This window comes from Lingula anatina, chromosome 2, assembly GCF_051362555.1.
Source record: "Lingula anatina isolate TDL-2025a chromosome 2, LinAna3.0, whole genome shotgun sequence".
Taxonomy (NCBI): Eukaryota; Metazoa; Brachiopoda; class Lingulata; order Lingulida; family Lingulidae; genus Lingula; species Lingula anatina.
Genome location: NC_141768.1, coordinates 4,723,236 through 4,743,595, shown reverse-complemented (window position 1 = coordinate 4,743,595; position 20,360 = coordinate 4,723,236). Strand labels below are relative to the sequence as shown.

At 36.9% G+C, this 20,360-nt stretch overlaps 1 protein-coding gene across 1 annotated transcript; it reads right to left on the bottom strand.

Annotated features, from left to right (window-relative positions):
- Window positions 1–1,514: 1,514 nt before the first annotated feature.
- LOC106174199 (uncharacterized) lies at window positions 1,515–20,186 on the bottom strand. Its single transcript, XM_013555633.2, has 5 exons — window positions 19,317–20,186; window positions 12,158–12,242; window positions 8,557–8,680; window positions 4,056–4,236; window positions 1,515–3,218 (listed from the first exon to the last, which is right to left on the bottom strand). The coding sequence occupies exons 1-5, from the start codon at window positions 19,750–19,752 to the stop codon at window positions 2,806–2,808; spliced, it is 1,239 nt and encodes a 412-aa protein (XP_013411087.2). The 5' UTR covers window positions 19,753–20,186; the 3' UTR covers window positions 1,515–2,805.
- Window positions 20,187–20,360: the final 174 nt, after the last annotated feature.

Genomic DNA, 20,360 nt, shown 5'->3' with positions numbered 1-20,360 from the left:
GCCTGGAAAATATACACTCTGAGCAACAAGACGAGCGCTGTCCACCACCACCCGTACCTCAGTCTTTTGTAATGATCCAATTTAGCAAATTTTGTGCAAACGCTACAGCCCAATTAAACTGACTATCGGGTTATCTTATGAAAACTGAATGCGCCTAATGTAGCTTATTTGGACGGGTTATTTGTGCAGGTGGGGAGGCTTTTCAAGGAAATATTGCCGGTGGTTCCAGGAGGCTTGAATTAAGACAGTGTTTATAAAGATGCGAAAGTTGGTGAAGAATGTGTCAGTCAAAGAAACTGCCAAAGCACCTGCCAAAAGTTAATAACTACCTTTGCTGCTGTTTTTTCCTCGCTTGCGTAATTTTGGGCCTAGAAACCTGGCAATTACCTTGAAAATTCTAAGAAATTTTGAAAAAAATTGGCGAACATTTGGTTCTATAGTCCTAAGTCTTGTCTCCATGGAAACAAAAACAAAGAGGATTTTGATAAATGGAGTTATTGGGCGTTCATATGCGATCGGAAAATGTAATCCAATCACAAAATAAAATACAAGCAAATTTGTAGAATTCAGATTCACCTTGAAATAATCATAAATTCTAATACCTTTGTAAAAAGTCATCAATGATTATATTACTGTCATTTTATTGTCACTTATTTGCCAACTTCGGGTGACTATCTACCACACGGCTAACTACATGTAATATCAGGGAATGGTGATTAAATATATGAGCTGAAATTTGATTTTTTTTCCCTTTTAAATTAAAACAATTTAAAAAGTTGTGTCGAAAAGGTTGCCCAATTTTAACAATTTGGCTTGGCTCTACGGTAGTTTAAGTTACTGAATTAACCCTGAAAACAAAAATTGCACATTTTTGTCATTCATGATCAACTGCCAATTTTCGCATATGCTTGTGTCGGTAATGAACAATGTACGTGTACGGTGCTTGCATTCTGACTATATCGGCTGCATACAGTAAACGCAGCGGCGTGGAAAAAGAATGTATGCAACAGACCGATAAAACATGACTTAATCTCGGGTTGCACGAGCCATAAGGCGCGCGAAAGGCAGAGCCCATATGTTCCGAAAACCATTAATTAACAAGCTGTGCGCTTCCCCGGGGATTCTGCTTGTTGTTACAAATCTTATCTAAAATTGGGTTGAATATTTACGGAAAATATTGCGTAAATTGTTGTTTTGTTTTGACTGGTTTAAAATGGCAGGTCACCGTGTAAAAGGTTTAGGGTTCTCAGACACATGTATAGACTTCACAATACTTTGGCTTGATAACTGAAAACGCTCAAATATTATTTCTCTTTTTCAAATTATAGGTTGAATATTGACAAAAATTAAGACAACATGCTTCTTTTTCAAAAACAAATGTAAAGTAACCGATTTAATACTCCTAGACAAAAATGACCCAAACCAATGTTCATTGGTATTATATGCTCTTATATCTCACCTCCAAAACCTTACATATAGTCCACATAGTTCATTAAAAAAGTTACAACGAAGACTTGGGTTTTACATCTTTTATTACACAAATGATTTTCACCACTTTTCCACAGTACATTTACATCCACCTTTCAGTAAGACTCACCTTACAATATCTTCGATAACTAACATGTTGATAAAAAACATTCATAAAATAAATATTTTATTTAAAACAAAATAGTATAGAATATGTACAATGTTACTCATTTTATGTATATATATATGTACAACAGTTCGATATTAAATAGAAAATGAGCTAATAAAATACAGGCCACAATTTTGTGTTTATTTACTCGGGCATGCGTTATAACGAACAATATCAAATGGTAAACAGCTGTATTCACTATAAAACGTGCTGGTACTAATTAATTGAATAATTGATAAAAAAGAAAGAAAGAACGCAAAGTCCCACACCAGGTGGAGATTCAAGTTGTCAAGACACCACGCATCCACGGCCTGCCTAATTTTATTCTACTTTATATTTCAATACATGTCCCTCTAAGCACAAACCCACCAAACAGATCCAAGAAATCATTTATCAAGTTTGAACATCATTTGTATTTTCTTAGTCAGATTGGTAACAAAGACATTAAGCTCACACTGAAAAGCAAACGATAGAACAGTTTGTAAAGTGTTTTTTTCTTTTTGGCAATTGAAAAATAATAGCTTTTGAGACAATGTGTGCCTTATACGGTACTTACCGACAACGTTGATTTAGGAATAGCTGCAATAAATATATATCGTCTAACATCTCAGTCAAGTCAAAAAGTAATAAAACACCCATATATCAATATTGAACTTCGTTAAACACATTAAAGAAACTAACATATTCTGTGTTAACAACTGGGAGCAATTCTTTATGATCATACTTAAAAACTAAAAAAAACCCAATAAACAATAAATATACAATAAACAAAAATAAAACGATAAAATTACAATAACCAGTAGTTAAATGATAACGTTTGCATTCTTGTGAAACCTACAAAAGATTAGATACACCATTCATACATATAACAACTTAAATCTTTGTAATGCAAGTGAAGAGATTCTTAATCCAAACAAGTTCTGTTAGGTAGTTTGAATGAATTTTCTTTCCATCATGATTTTGCTTCTTTTCTTCATAACTGATAGCTTGAAGTATTTTCACAATTTAAAATTATTGCAATGTACAGGCTAATACAAATGCGGAAATTGCGTATGTTTAGTGCAGCAGCATGATTCAACTCACAAAGTTCTAATCAAAATTAACATTATCAAGGCAACCTCTAAAACAGCAAAACTTTTTTCTTCATAATTGATAATAAAATACCATCATTAGGCATTTGTAACAGGCATGTTATCACATAAACAGACGTCAACAGGGCTGCTATTACGAGAATCGCATCCGTTGTCGTCACTTCCACTTGAACTGCTCTGACCACTGGAGTTGAGATCCTGACTTCCATGGTTGCTACCAAGTCCGCCCTTTTCAGGGCCACGCTCTCCGATGGCTTCTCGCATTTTTGCGCTATGTTCTTGTGCCTTTGCTCTGAGACTCTTAATGCTTTCAGAGCGAAAATCGGCTATGTTTTTCTTTGCTGACGAGGCTCCTGCGGGAAGCTCCGGCCCTGGGCTGCCCACGGACTCTTCTCGCATGTTGCTCTGGGGACTAGCAGAATCACATCTTACTTCACGTTCTTCCACCTCTTTCATTTTCTCTGCCGCTTCGATCGACTTTTTGTGCATACCTACCGTTAAGATAAAAGCCCAACTTTTAAATTTCAACTTTGCTAAGAACTCTCACAAACACACACAAAAAGATCAGCATTTGAAATGAATATATAATAAGAGTTCGCACGTAGCCTACGGCCAGACATTAAGGTCTAATCTGCCCGGCAAGCTATTTACTCATAATTCACATAATGAAATTAGTCATGATCAAACGGACGTTCATCACAGCCGGTTAGTCAGAATTGAAATATAGCAACTGCTCCGCCCAGTGTGGTGGTATATTATCTGCGATAAAAAAAACGTCGATAACCAGGTGTGTGTGTGTCTGTGAAATTTGGTAGTTTTCACACATCTAACTACGGAATTTCGGCTCAAGCAGATAGGGTGATTGCCAAACTGAGTGTTTTTTTTATTTCAGTGTCCCTAGTTACCTGAGAAAGACTGATGACACAGTAAGCGGGAGCGGCTGATCTCAATGTTCGTCCAAGCTCAGATGTAGCCGACTTACCTTGCATTTAGTTTGAACAATAGTTTTTTAAAGATCATTCTTGTTTAAGCTACCAAAATGTATCAGTTCATTAAGGCTTCAAGAGACATGGATGAGAAAATAAAGGGGGCGGAGGCGGAACTTTGGGACCGACTTAAAATCTAATATGCTTAGTTATGGTATCTGGTTCTATTCAAATCAAATATGTACAACAAGGTCTGGGTTTTAACCTAATTTTAATCGAATTTAAGGGGTCGACCAAAGAACCTATTAGTGGTACAGAGAAAGGGTTTTTATAATATTGGTCATAATGTGTTAATGAGAGAGAGAGAGAGAGAGACTAATATGTAGTTGTTTTATAACTTACTCAGAAGCCATGGCGCACACGAATCAATCACTCCCTCTTTCGCTGACTTGAGAATAGAATCAGGTAGCGGTAGGGAGTGCCTGACCATGGCGCCGTACAATCCGTACTCCGCCATAATGCTGCTCCGACCCCACGTCTTCTCCGTTTTACGCCATTTTGCTCTTCGGTTTTGAAACCAAACCTATGATTAAGTAAATGGCTTTATTATAATGACGGTTCATTTAATCATGGGTTTGATTAACATGAGATCTAAAAGAAAAATCACGAGTTGAGCGTCTATTTGAACTTAAAAGACCTTTGGAAAAAAAAGGACCAACCTGTGGGGAAGGTGTCATAGAATTAGCTTCTATGCAGATGCAGAAATAATAAACGACATTCGCCAGGAATGCCAGATGGCACTATATTTATGTTCCGAGCTGGAAATCATAATTCAAATCAATATCTATACGTATGCCTTATATACAAGAGAAAAAACAGCAATGCTGAGACCAGTAATAGTTGAATCGTACTCCACGCACTGTTGTGTTTAAGATAAATATACATGAATAGAAAATAGTGATATCAGTTTTTCACATAATTCACTTTCATACCCGATATATTTAGAAATACAAATAAGTGCAAGGATCCCAAAACGGTGTAATCCAAACCTCCAATATAGAAAAAAAAAAAAAAAAAAGAGAGAGAGAGAGAGAGAAAGAGAGGGAAAAATACTTCAACATTTCCGCCAAGTGTCTTTCATTAAGTAACTACCTATCTCGGGTTTCAGCCCTAACGATTAAGCATGTTGTTTTTTGTAATGGTTGCTCACGAATGTCGGACTTAATCATGAAGATCTTGAAGAAGGTTAGGACTAATGTAGGTAGGCAACTAGCTTGTTAGTAGTCTACAGGATCGAAATAATTGGCAACAGATCGCCTACCTGACGCTTCAGCAGCTAACCTCTGCCTGCGGGGATTGCTAGTCTCCGCTGTAGGTTTCTTGCCTAATTCTGCCCTATTTACTCTATTTCTTTGTCAAAACACTGGTTTCCTTCACAAACTCTCCGCAGTTATAGAGAGATTGAGACAGGTAGATCACCAGGTATATGATTTCAACAGAACGCATCTTTCAGTTCAAGTTAGATTGTCTTTCTCGCAATTATAGATTTAAGAAATCAGTTATCAAAAATGATACTAATCAGATTTTATATTTACAGAGCGCTTCTTGAACTCGTGTTTTCGAAGCGTCTTATTTATGCATTTTTAATTCCATAAGTGTGCATTTCAGGGTCCAACAATATTAAACCACAATTATTCCATTTATGAAAACGACCTCTGAACCTTGCGGTGAGATACCCTGGTAACGCACAAGTCATCTTAATAACTTGTGGCATCTATAGAATAACAGATAAATATATCACACAAAAATATTAAAAACCAATAGTTAAAAAAGGGAAGACCAAAACTTATAGTTGAAAAAAAAAATCAGAGAGAAAAACCAAGACGTTTAGTCTAACCTGTGGTCACGACTTTGTGTCATTTGTGCAGATGAAGTTACATTGTGATAAATATTTCTTAAATGTTAACTTAATAATCACCGACAAAGATGTTGACTCAAGTCATTGCCATAATAATAAAAACGCAATATCATGTGATGTTTAAAGCGTGCCAAAGTCCTTAAGGCAATATATGCGCCTGATCCTCGCAGAAGAAAAAAAAATCACCAGTGTCGTGACGAAAAAGCGCCATTAAAATCAAGGACGAAATACAATACGGAGTGCGGGAGATTTGGCGAGGAATCACGAAGTAGAATCAATGATTAGCCAATTATCTCGGAGTTGCATTTGTCTAGAAACAGAATATAGCGTTAATTAAAATCTCCACAAAAGCTACAAGCTCGTATTTCATGCATTCAATTAAGTTTTTTCTTGGTTTGCCCGAGAATTGTTCGAGGTAATAAAGAGATGATCAAGGGCTTATTGGATGCACATTGAAAAATGTCTATTATCCTAACAGTGATATAAAGCAGATATGGGTTTTATCTATCAAAGCGAAAAATGATTTTTCATGAATATCGCGCGGGCGGCCATTGTGTAGAATGTGACTTCAAAAACATTGAATATTGGGATACGATAAAAGAAAGGTATCGCTTTTGAATTTGTTTATACGTGAATCATTTCAAGTGATAGTAGATCTTTATGATGATGAGAGAGAGAGAGAGAGAGAGAGAGGGTGTGGGCACTGGTTAAGAACTGTGGTAGAAAAAGTCACTTTTAAAATAGCAATAAAAAATTCCATTGACCTTTTTCTCATATTATTTAAAGCCATTCTTCAAAATGCAGCTACAAGTACAACGACCTTTTAAGTTATTTTAGATGTAGCACTACATGCAGAAAGATTCTTCAGTGTGCTATGGCGCGCAGGTTAATAACCAATAATCAATTAAACTTTGGGCGTAACTGTTGTTTACTTCTTGAGTTTTTTTTCAAATTATTAAATGAAAACTACTATGAATTGACAAAAAAGAACATTTATTTTTCCAACACAAACACACATACACACACAGTGAGCTTCACTTCACGTCTTTCATTATATCTAGGATGCTGAAATTAACCATGTCAAGCCAGCAAATTCATTACGATTTATTGCCAACTTGTCGATTTCTTACGAATCATCCCTTGCTAATTCGCGCATGCACGCCAGTCTCCGGGGATTAGGCTTCAAAATAATGAAATTAATTAGATAACTAATTAGGACTTCAATTGAATAACAAGCCGATTACCTTTTCTGGTGCAGACGTTAATTAAAATCTGTATTAATCAGAAGGCAGGAAGAATTTGACCAATGCCGTCATGATGATGATGACAAACGCACAGAAAAGAAAAGTCGTCGATTGCAGGCGGCAAAATGGATGACAAAGGAAAGCAAAAAGAATGGATAAAGAAAATAAAAGCAAAGGGGAAAATAAAACAGGTAGAGAACGGGTTAACCTCCGAGAACCAGAGATAGAATAAAGATATAGATTGAAATAGAATTAGTTATTTGCAGTAATATGGATCTAAAAAGGACGATCAATTTGTCATCTTGTTGATCATAGGCCTACTGCGCTTATTAAACCTTTTGTATTTTAGTCATTAGTAGTCTAATAATGAAATAATCTAATCAAGATATTGGTGTCCATAGATCAAAAGATGTCCCTCGTAGAACGGGGTAACTTTGATCCTTTCCTCCCAGGACATGCTTTTAATAATAAAAACGCACACGTGTCTCGCGTCACAATCGAGTACTTTTTTTGACGCGGAACTGTAGAGATCACGATGGATTCATGACAAGCGTCAGAAAAACGCCTCATCGTTTTCTAAAAACAATTGTGATCTCTGTGTGGGTAAATTTAATGTAATCACGGAGACATTGTGTTCGTGAATAGGCAGGAATTGACTTTGCCCAAGCCAAGACACACAACAGGAAGTCGTGACTGGCCCTGGCCCCCTTAGCGCACAATATAATCAGATAATAACGATAATTTTACATTGAGGTGAGCGTTCGGATCACCTTATAATTTCCTTTCACTTATGGATCGCTACAAAAGACTTATTAATGCGATCTGTACTTGGGAACAAAGAAGCACAGCTCGGAATCGTTTGATTTGGCAAATTAGTCTTGTTCTGTTTGAGGAAAATTACCGTCAAGTCACTAAAGTTCTAAAAAATGGATTCCCTAGCTTCTCTATTGAAGCCTGGCTCGTGTCTCAAGCAACGTTGTAATACGAGCAAATTCAATTGAAAAATTACCTTTCTGTCAAAACTGGCATTTTGCACACAAATCAATTAGCTGAAATCAAATTTCTTACAAGAAATCCTCCGAGGAAAGGCCCTAATCGATCAAACGCGAATACTAAGCAAACATAAACGAATTGACTAGCTGTATTTCTCATTTGCTTGCATACATGTAGACGGGGAAACTTCTCTCGGGGGAACTGCATGGCAGAATTAATGAAATAATAATTGTCACAAATTCAAAATTCCAAACCTAAAAGGATAGTAATTGATGTGCCTAAGTAAATATTTTCGAGTGCTTTTTTAGATTAATTATACATGGCAGATCTCTGTTTCCACTTAAACGATTTGAAAGCTGGTTAATGCCGGGCTCGAGTACTCTATGATGTTATGTTGAAATAAATGTCTGCAAGGGAAGATAGATGAAACAATGGGGTTTTCTTACCCGTTTTATGGAGTATGTACTTATAACTCACCCACTCGTGCTGACACAGATACTTCAATATTCTTTACTAAAGATAATAAAATCTAGACAACCGTACTTGACTGCCTCTGGGGGACGGGCGTGGTAGAGTGGGGTTAGAAAAGAAGACAGTCTGAATTGATAACAATTAAAGAAACTTAAAGAGTGAAATTAAAAGATTCTTTACAGGTGAAATAACTTCAAGGAGGTACCTGGAAACAGGCTAACACTCATCTATGATGTTTTGTTTGAGATATATATTCACAACCTGTTTACACATATACCTGTATTCTGTCTTCTGGTAAGTTTGTTTTCAGAGCCAGAACCTCTCTTGCGTATACGTCTGGGTAGTGAGCATCTTTGAAAGCCTTCTCTAACTCCTCAATTTGTTGACTTGTGAAGATTGTTCTGAAGACCAAAGAACATCAGTAAGTATGAAATAGATGGCAAGATATAAATAGTAAAGAACCCTTCCTAAAACTCACATGCACTTTCATCAGTAAATAATCTTTTAAATCACCTCGAAGTAATTATACCTTTACTTTGGACACACAAAAAAAGTTGAAACACATTTCTTCAATATAAAAAGCTACTCGTAAAATTCGCTTTGCCGGCATGACTTCCTTCAACATATTTCAGGATATATCTTACATAAGCAGATTTCTTATGACATTAATACCTTTAACTTATGGCATTTCTTAATTATTATGAGTTTTTTAAACCGTTAGTTTCAAAACGTAGTGTTCAGTTGAATATAACGTTTTGTTAAGCCGATGTGGTCGGTCGATGAGACCACCCTTAAGATTTTTCGATACAGGCCTTCGGCATTTCGAAACTCATAGGTTCTGAGACTGTCAGCGCCCACGAGTTGGAAAATTAGATTTCACCATTGACAAGACAAGACGGAAAGTATTATGGTTACGATTTCCAGATATGGCCAATTGTGCTATGGTGTGTCTTGTTAAGAGGACTTCCCTGCCAAGACACATCGGTAATTAGGTCAACTATAACTCTAGGTGTACATGGGAAATAGCGGAGGTGTTCTTAACTGGACACTTCTTAATCCAGTGTAGGCGTTCTTTACTGGACTGTTCTTAATCCAGTGACGTATTCATAGCCTGTTTGCAATTTGATGCTTGTTTTAAAATTCCAAACCCTAATATACGTTCCTTTCCAGAGGAGTATTTATGAGCGATATATGCGGGTATATATTGGGTTCCAGTTCCACGTCCCGTGAAGCATATTGAAACAGAAATCAGAGAATCATTACCAAATTCAACAGTAAACCCGATTTTTATATTGGTAGCTTCCCTGTAAAAATACCACTTTGTGCCTGAGAGCCTAAGGCTCCATTTACTAACCCCTCATCTCTTAGAAATAAAACTAATATAAAAGAATAGGATCAATCAATGAACCAATTGTCTAATCGCCTAATGGGCATCGTCACTTTAGAAAATCTCAGCTCGTATACCTGAGTTAAAGAGCTGTCATTGGGGCCAAGCTTCCGTGCTGCTTTCATTTGCTGAGCTGCTGCACCTTGACAATTGCCGTAGTTTCTTTAATCATATATGAATAGGCAGGCGTATTGCCAAGATGTTGAGAGGGGGGTCTTCTTCTGAAAAAGTGGACCTTTTTTACCCCCTTTGTTGACCCAAGGAAGTAAATATCTTCTTCCTTGGTTGATCCAACTTGAAATAAAGGCATATTATCTAGATTAAATTTTGATTCAGAGGTGGACCTTATCCGGTTATAGCGTTTTTTTCGAATCCCTGGAACCCCCTGCCCATATAACTGATCCACCTTTTGCCACTAGTTACTGAAAGCAAGGAGTTATAACTGTTATAACTCCTTGCTGAAAGGTTCGGTAACATTCTTATCTTATATTTGAGGCAGGGTAAGCTTCCTCTTTTGCCCTTTCAATGCCAAAAATCAAACACCAAATCTAGGAAACCTCTGCGAGAGATTTAAGGAACTGGAGACATCCTTTGTGACCTAATTGTTAAAATGTTTGTCACCTCTCCTGGTGGATGCTTGAATATCGAAGGACGGGCAGCTGTAAGTTGCCTTTACCTAACAGTCATCACGGGTTTTAAAAACATCATTTTTTGATTGTCATTGTGGTCACCCAAACTCTTGTGTTTGTGTCTGGTGTGGTGGCACCCAAAGCAAATCTTTAATTTTTTGTGTGTTTTTACCAGATATCTTTTTCAGTTACACCTTGTCTTTCTTCGTTTTTTATCTGACCGCCAAGAAGCTTTAATTCATCTTTTTATCATCACCTCAGTTTTATCAGTTGTGACCAAAAAACATGACTTAATATTACGTAACACTAGGACCCATTAAATAAATTACTTTCGAGGATCCTCTGGTAACATCATCAACAGCGGTAACAATTCCGCACATTTGCAACCTTTAACCATTAACTTTCTCTAAATGACGCATGTGCCCTTTTTTTTTAAGTTGAGGATGTCAAAATGATACACTCATTTTTACCTTTTTCTAATATTATACGAAAATAAAGTGAAAACACAAAAGGTTAAATGGGCAATTGTGGTTTCTTAACTTTTCATAGGCTTTTATTATTTAACTTATCAGCATTCCTTGTGTGCTGTGATTCAATACTTCACAAAAATAAATAAATAAATAAATAAAGAATAAATGTGAAACTGAATCAAAAATAAATTGACGAACTGTGCAGATAATTTTATCAGTTGCAGTTGCCTCTTGGTCGAATTTGTAGCAAGCACCGGTAACAGACAAACACTTTTTTCAATCGCAAGCAAGTTTGACAAACTCTTATGCATAAAAAGAATCTAGAAAAATGAAATAAAATAAAATACGTTTGACTGCATTGTAATATAATTATTCCAATCAACTCACACAAAATTACAAAACCTTTTACCGTGGAAGGCTCAGTGCTACCAAATTTTGCACAAAAAATATTACCTCTTGGTTCCAACTGCCAAAAGTGATAAAAGCATAATACTGCTTCAGTTATCACGTAATGAAATATGTCAACACCACTGGAAGCACAGCCTTCACAAAATGGCCTGCAAAGCTCCCAATTAATTCAGAAAATAACCATTAGTAAATTCAATAAAGAAACTCCATTTATATCTCACGGCTCAGTGGCCCGGTGCATAATAGATGAATTTGCCAATGAAACAGCAGTTGAAATGATGGGTTACGGGAAGAAGATACGAGGAGGCAATTTCACTCGGAAAATAACCGTAATTTCTTCCAGATGACAAGGAGGAATAGTATACGACTAGTTATTGTGCCATTAAGATGACATCTATACCGTTCTCCTGCGTTAATAGTAATTGTGAGAAGTAATTTGGCAAAAATCTATATCGTGGCCAGGATGACGACGTGGCTGGATTTTTCAATCTGTGTCCATAGCAATGTGGAGGAAAAATATAATCGGGAAATTAAAATTGGGTTGTAAATAAAATTTGAAGTACTTCTCATAAAGAATTCCCAGCTCATTTTTTGATACTCCAATCTTTTTATATTGTGAAGTGGTGTATTCTAATTTCCTCAAAAAATTCATCAAATGGTGGAATAAATGCTGAAAACAAACAATGGCATACCCACGAGAGTGTAAATTGATACGTTTTATCCAATATCCCTTGTTTTTTTTTTTTTACTCTTGGATCTGATGTATTTTTTAAACTTTCAAACAGAATATACCCGTACTTGCACACACACATCTGTCATATCTTCGCTCTGATTATAGTTATTTATCCTTGTCTGAGACACAAAGAAATCAAAGAGGTTTTAATAATTTTCAATATATCACACGTCAAATATCACGGTTGATTACTTTAACAGCACAACGGAAGCAACTGGTTGCGAGTAGGAACAAATAATGAAACTAAATACCTATGTCTTCTTTTCTTTTTCTTCTTTTTACCAGACGTCCCTCTCTCGGCTGTCCCATGCCTGTCGGACAGATCTTCATCACAATCTGAGAAAAATAAAGACAAAAATTCTTAATACCACAAAGGTAAACAAATCCAAGCATCTAAAGCAATAACGCAAATCAAAAACGAATAAATAAGCAATTAAGATTTTCTATACCTGCACGACAAAAATGTTTTCATAATTTCCTTAAAGACTAAATGAATCAAATTCCAATTGTGTGTGATGCTTGATTAATATTATTAATATGTCTAGATCTTTTAACCGAACACTATTGATACGGGACCGGGGCTCAAGCGACGCGTTAATGACTCTATCTAATGTCGTAATTACCGTCATCATGATAGTTTTTAAGACAGTCGAATGATATATGGCTATTATGTAGATAAGTTTGGAAGACAGTTTTTGAGTAATTGGGCATTTGTGCTTTGGGGAGTGACAACCGATTCGTTAGCAGAGCCTCATGCTGTTGATAACTACATAAAAATGGTAAAACTTAAACCTCTTTGGTCATGGGTATATTTCGGCTGCGAGTGCATTCTTCAAAGCTACAGTTGTGTAGTTGTGACTTTTTTCTTTACTAGGATTTTCCTAATTTGTTCTCAACCAGCATGCTGCTATTCATTTACGCTTTATTATTTATACTTTGGGCAATATCTATAACGGCATGTTAGACTTGAAATACTTGGTTCAGTTCTCTCAATTATTGTCAACAAACATGACTAGTACTTTTATTTGAGTCGTGAAGAATTCCAATCACATGCTAAGAACATTCTTAACGTAAATCGATTCTTATCAATCTTAATATCCACAGAAAGTACAGTTTGGTGTAGACTTCTTTTCCAAACTTACAAAATAATATTTAATTAAATTCACACACTGTATCAATATATTAATCAAAGTAATATTAAAAGTTCACTCGTTGGTGAAAGTTACTAATTGCCCTCGAAACGTGATTTTTTAAAATACAAAAACAAAACAAAAAACATTGTCTATAGCCAACATAATTGGAAATAATTAATTTTAACGACGCTAATTTTAACCACAATATAAACAACGAGCAGCGGTGTCTATAATGTCACCATATAGAGAGATAGAACGACTTTTTTCGTGTCGATACTTCCATTTTTTTAGCGCGAACTATTTTTCTTCTTCCTAAAGGCAACTTTATTTATTACATTAATCAGGACTGAAAAGATATCCAGGTTAAAATGTTCGATCGGGCAAGTGAGGGCAGGTAAACGGATGTGCTTTTAAGTAATTAGTTAGTTGTCTGACTTGCTCTCATGTATTAATTGAATTAGCTACGATAAATTAATAATAACATTTCGCTGCACACCGTCAAGCTTCATGCTAATGACAGGACTATTAGATCGACGAAGCTCTTTCAGTGAGTGTCATCAATTAGTCCGTAAAATATAATGTTGGCAATATAAAAACCATACATTTTTAAACTGGTGGCTATTAGCATCATTACAATTATTGATGATTTATTGTTGCTACCAGTTTCATTATTCCAAAAACAAAAGTGATATAGACTAGTTGACACATTGATTTTTTTCAGTGCTTTCCGTGTATTATAATTATTTAATGCTGTTCCCACCCCTTGTTTCTGCTCCTGATGGTGACGTACATAAACCATTGGCACTGCCAACGTTTAGCTTAGGAGGTATGCATATCTTTAAAAAAAATCAGCCTATCAAAGTAAAAACGAAACAATTATTTAAAATATCTATATGCCAAAAAATTATTGAGGGTTGGGAGGAACGCCATTACTTTCTTGGCTTGAAAACTCAAATCCAGCATGTTAGAAAAAGGGATCGTTGCGCTGTGCGATGATATAAAAGTAACACAAAAGTAGATATAATCTTTAACCAAATCACGTTCGATGAAGAACCAGACGTTACCTGGCTTTTCTTCCACGCGTAAGAAGAGGGCCTTTAATTAGAAAATACTTAGATATGCATACATAATAAGTGATTTTCCATAGTAGAAAAATGATTAAAATTGTGTCTTTTGTTTGCAAACATCTGAATCAAACGCAAGCAGAACTGAGACTTTAAAGACAGCAGGTAAAGGAGGGGCACGGGGGGTGGGGGGTGGGTAAGAATTCTCCTTGCTTTGAATTCGTCACGTTGTAATTTAAGGTGGAGCGAAGCGAGGAGGCATGTCTGCTGTTCTGCCTGGAATTTTTTCACCTAAGATATATTGTGCAGCAGAGGTAATGCCTGCATAAGCAATTAAATGGAACCGTCAAAATTACTGTTACGTATTCGATGCGAATAGCTAATTCAGTCATGTTTCTATTGGGCAACAGAAGCCACGTCTACCTTCCCCCCCCCCCCCCCCGCCCCCCACTTCCCCCGTCTTCAAGACAATGGGGCAAACCATGGCAGCATAAGCATGCAATATGGAGCAAGTTTGATTGCGATATGACTAGTCAGGACCACCGTACATGTACTACATTGCACCAACAACGGCAACTACAAGTAGTTAACAGGGCGTAAATTGATTTCCTGATGAACTGTCATGTCCAAAGCGCGAGGAAACTAGCTACTAATTACTGACGAAAAGCTCAATCAGTTCGTCTTGTCCAGAATGCCGTTCAATGTGTAATTATGAAGCGCTCTTCTTTATGGGTGGCGCTATTGAAAATCCACGCTCATGACGAAATTCTGTTGTTAAGATTCTAGTGATAAGATCAATTATCACCAGCATTATTAATCTCTACGAACGTGTTAGAGTGCGTTTGCTCTATGTTCTCATTTTAAAGGCGGTTGACAAAATATCATCTATTTGTCAGATACATAAGACCAGAACTTTGTACCACTCATTGCATGTGCAAATGGTATATCTGTAAAATGTGATCACAAAGCAATAGTTATTTCACACAAAATAACAAATTTGGGCAAAATGAGTTAGGAAGACATTCAAAAGATACTTTGCCAACCGTTAAGCTTCAAAAAAATTTCATAATATATGCAAAAAGTTATTTGCGTTCAGTTGACAATGCTTAAGGAAATATACTGCAGAGAATACGATTTCAATCTAAATTCGAAATATGTAGGTGAAATAATACGACTAAACCGCTTCCGTCTCGCCATGTTCTGGTTTAAAATGGAGGATCTTTTTGAAAGAACTGCACACCAGGGAATTCTACATTGATATACGAATAAATAGTGCACTCTGTGATAAAAGGCCGATATGAAAAAAATAGTGCTAATTTTTCCCAGGCTTAATTGCTGTAATGATCTATTCATTCCAATAAGTTTCATAAAATATGCAAAAGTTGCAATTAAATGATGAGGCTGATAGCAGAAAGCACCACTCATAAAACATCATATTTTGAAAGTATTGATAAAAAAGACAATTACAACCTGTAAGAGCATTAAGGTGATTAGAGCGATATGTCAAGTGTATATGTTTAGTAATTTTGAAATTAGGTTTTTGTATTGCGTTTCAAAAGTTAGCGATCATTTAATCAGCTATAATTTCACATAATCAGGGGGAGTAATAGGCAGTAATCCCAGGTGGGAGAGAGAGAGTGGGGGAAGGGGGATGGAGAAAGAGAGAGAGAGAGAGAGAGAGAGAGAGAGCGAGGAGAAATGGAAAAGAGGATGAGGGGAACAACCGATTGCAAGCAAGCAGACAGTACAAGGACGCGAGAGGCTGAGAGACTTCTATTTTGTACGAGTTAGACAAGCCTTTCTGGCCTAACTAAATCATAGCTGAAAACAAGTTTGCTACAAGTGTTTTAATCAAATACATGGTCCTTAGAGATGAGCGAGATCAGAATCGATGGACCTTTAACAAGCAAATCTGAACCACTTTTCAGATGTAAAAGCTCAAAGCAAATAAAAACCGCGAGAAAAAGTGCTCGCGTTGTCAAAAGTAATAACTTAAATAGAAATAAAATAACTTACAGTAAAACCGATCTAAAACGAAAGTTGAGAAGCAACACATTAGACGTTATGTGCGTTATTGATTTCAAATGAAAATGTTCGGATTAAGTACCACTATTTGAGAGCTAAGGGAAGGAAGTTTTCATAATGCACAGGTAAATGTTATGCCTCTTTTCAATGCGAACAGATATTATTTCGTAGACGTGCACTAATTAGAGTGATATATTCTTCTGATCACAACTGAATTTCCGTCGTAATTTGAATTTGATATTTAATACGGGCACTCCGGCAAATTCAATTTTCCGATGGTTCGTCTTTGGAGAAGCTGTGCTACATGACTTCTTCAACCTTTAATTCAATAGGTGGTAAATATTTATTGAATTTTCTGAGTTTTCATGCTGGGCGATGCGCGCGTCGGTCTCTCATGGCAAACTGAAGGGTCTCTCTACCGGGGCGCTTGGGCGAATTACCGTCTGAATAAATACGATGAGCATTGAAATTACAATGGGGAATTGAGCAATCATATAAAACAGTACATATTCATTAAATTGAGTGGAATGTGCTATGGAGGAGGTGTGACCCCGGACCTTCAGTTCACCTTTCCTCTCCCTGGTCGCTCCTTAATTTGACCCCTAGGTCTCGTTAAAACATTAGAAGCCAGCCTGATCTCACTTAGAAGGGATTCCGATCCTTAACAAACTGATAAAAGCTCAGCTTTGCCAGATCATAATTTGTTGATCGAACGCTGTTGTTATCAGATGGGTAATGTGAAGAAGACGATGACGATATCAGTCAGACCAATAAACGCCGGCTAAGAACGAGATAAGTGGTATAAATGCCGTGAACTGTTGATTAACTTAGTAGGCATGGATTCTTCGAACAGACAATAACAGGTGCTATAAAAACATGTCTTTATTACCTAAACTATTTTAAACTAGTAATGCTTTTATTTTTTCTCCCATCTATTGTATCCGAAAAGTATAGGTAGCTGTAAGACAATGATTTCCCATTATTTAAATTTAATCGACGATAAAATGTGTATTTGCGTTTCGCTTTCTTTTTATCAAAAACTTTCAACTCAATTGACACGTTTTAATAATGGGTCTCAGCAATGCGGTATTGCATGGCTGTTAGGAAAAAACCGGGTAAAGTCCATCATCTCCGTGTCAACAATTCGAAATCACAAGTGAGCCTTTGGGGATACCAAACCCAAAGTTGCTCGAGTTCACATGTAAGAAAAGCCACACGAGTGAATCCAAGCACAAAGCTCGTATTTACCGAAACAGTACTCAGACGAAAGAGACACAGCTATTTGCAAATGTCATATATGAAATTTGCTCACGCGTCAGAGAGTTCTTCTGAATCCGATGTTGGTAGTTCTCCGCATCTATTCTATCAAATACATATTCTGCGAAATAAAAGCAGCCGGGATAGAGCACTCGAGGTGATAAAGTCAATATAACACTACCATCAAGTGATATGCATCTGTAGCTTTTATTAGCACCCTATTAACACTTACTTCCATACGTGTATGCCACGGAAAAACTCGCACCCTCTCAAAAGGAAGTAATGGAAATACATTAATTGTATGACAGAGGGAGAGAGAGAGAAAGAGAGAGGAGAGAGAGAAGGGGTTTTATTACTTGAAGAAGAGCGAATTTTCAAGCATGGAAGTTAAAAATGTGTTGCGGGGATCTTTAATCTATTAACAATGAGAATAGATTAATAATAAACTGTGTATACATTTGGCGATGGAAACAAGACGCCCGACTAACCGCTCTGCCAAAACCTATTTTAGCGCTGCAAAATGTAGAAAGCTGACGGATTTCCAAAATTTAGAATTCTACTTGTCCTGAGCACGACCAAAGCTGCATTTTTTAATCACCGTAAAGTACAGTCTTTTGACTATTCAGCCAAGTATTTTAGATTTAGAAGGACATCCTATTTAACATCTTGTTATCTATATTTCATATAAGGTTCAAGATTTTCCCCCTATTTTCAATCAGCACACTTTTAGCATTCATATTTTCATTAGTAGATAGAAATTGAACAAAACAAGTAAAATTATGTGAAAATGGTGTTTTTTGATAAACAAGATACTTACTTGTGCACACCCCAAAGATTATCTTCATTTCGATATAAGCTGGACTAAATTTATGCAATAACAATTTCGTATTGTCAATGAAGAGTAAGAAGGGTACAACTGGACAAACATCTTTCATAATTTTCTTATTGACGAATACATATGTGCTGTACTAGTAGAAAAAGACATTTCGGAAGGTATATTTCGTTGCAAACCATCCGATATAGCTGTCTCCTTAAAATGAAATTAATAAGAATTACACAAGAAACAAAAAAGATACGTGAATCCTCAAAAACACGACCTCTTTCGTAACAATCAAGTGGTCAAAGGTTTACTTCAAAATAGTGTTTCAAAAGCCCCCTGATGTAGGAATTTAGGGCATTTTATTGATATTGAAATCTAATTTTAAAGAAATTCATTTCATACAAATATTTCAGCATTTTAATATTCATATATATCACTCTAAAGTATACCTCGTTTTTTGGCAACACTACCCAAACGTTTTACATCCACCAGGAAGAAAATTATAGTTTTATTAAAGGGAAGGGTCTCGGTCTCCTCCAAATGAGTATTTCCTAAAGATTAACATTGAGCACAGCAATCAAATAATTATCAAAAAGGTGATGTCCGAACTTAAAGAGCTCAAGTCCTAGTAACGGATATTGAAAATTGCATCTGCACATACAAAATAATGTATATCTATGGGAATAATGTTTTCTCTGACAAAAACAGGAGTGTCATCTCTAAATAATAAGATTCTAGTGTAGTAGTCAATGAAATACTCAGTTAATAAATAAAGTCAAAATTAGGAACAATAAATTTGCCGGCGTACTATCTAAAATAGACTTTGTTGTAAAAATATTATACATTATAAAAATATTTAAACCTCGTTAAGAATGTTTTATTCTATACGAAAGACAGAATGAACAAAATAGCATTTTGATCTGGTATTATTTTTACAAGCGTTCTTCCGGAATACTTCACATATGCGAACCAGACAGACAATCACCCAACAACATTTCAGAGACACGGGCCAATTATCTCAACACTCTCACATGCACGGGACACGGGGCCCGGAACTCACACATGCAGCAGAAAAATAAAACAATAAAAAATGCCAACAAGAGGTTCTAACCTGCAGCCGATGTAGATTCACCCGAGTGCGAGCTGGCCGTGGCTGCGTGTGTGGCATGGTGCATCGCCAAGAGGCCCTGTCCATGCGCTCCTCCCGCCGCCGCCGCCGCAGCGTAGGGGTTCACGAAGCCGTGTCTCCAGGCAGAGGCGTACATTGCCCCGTGGGGGTCGCTCAGCTGGGCAGCGTGGTGGGCAGGCAGAGAGCAAGCCATATAGCCGGCAGTAGGGGCAACCAGGCCGGAATCCCCTATACGATTCATGTCACATTGCCGCAACCCCAACAGTTCTTGGATAGCGAATGGAGTTCTCTGTTGCTGGTGGTGGGAGCTGGCGGCAGAGTACCCGGCCGTCGGGGACCCTAGGACGGCTGACATAGCGGCCGCGCTGGAGACAGTCACCGGAGAAACACCAAGGTGATGGGGCGGACCTATACTCATAGTCCACCGATCTCTCCCTAAACCTGATCTATGCACGTAATAAATAGAGGTTCTGATCAGTATTGTGTTCAAAGATATTGACTAGCGTTTGAGGGTGTGCAAATGAATGAACTCCCGCTTCTTTATAGATGATTATTATCTTCCACCTGAACAAACCTTTACTGAATATGATAACCGGGACTCGTCAAATGTTATATCTCTTCGCCGAAGGATCCAGTGAGTCAAAAAACACACGTAGTCCAGGCGATAATATCCATTTCTGTTTGTCAAAATATAACAAAGTTCACACCTTCTCCTCTCTTTATAGGCCCGTGCAAACTTGGCAATCTAATTAGCTTTTGTCTAACGAGCAAATTACCAAGTCCTTGTAATTGAAATATCAATACTCGGAGCTGTCAATCATAGCCGAATGTTTTGACCAATCGGGCGGCTCGTTTCCAATCTCCGCGAGGTAATATAAGCTGTCGTCTGCTGGGCAGCACACTTTTAGCGTTCAACAAATCTTCCCTTCGGGATTTTTTACTCGAATTGTTTCTGGAAAACATTTGCAAGATAAAATCTAAACATGGTGTAAATTATGATCGCTTTCGGAACAAGGCTCTATCAAA

Excerpts from the sequence above, each read along its gene's own strand:
- LOC106174199 (XM_013555633.2), bottom strand. The coding sequence starts at position 19,752 with ATGAGTATAGGTCCGCCCCATCACCTTGGTGTTTCTCCGGTGACTGTC. Across the intron at positions 12,243-19,316 it reads TGAATCTACATCGGCTGCAG|ATTGTGATGAAGATCTGTCC; the intron begins GTTAGAACCTCT and ends TATTTTTCTCAG. Across the intron at positions 4,237-8,556 it reads TACCAGAAGACAGAATACAG|GTTTGGTTTCAAAACCGAAG; the intron begins GTATATGTGTAA and ends ACTTAATCATAG.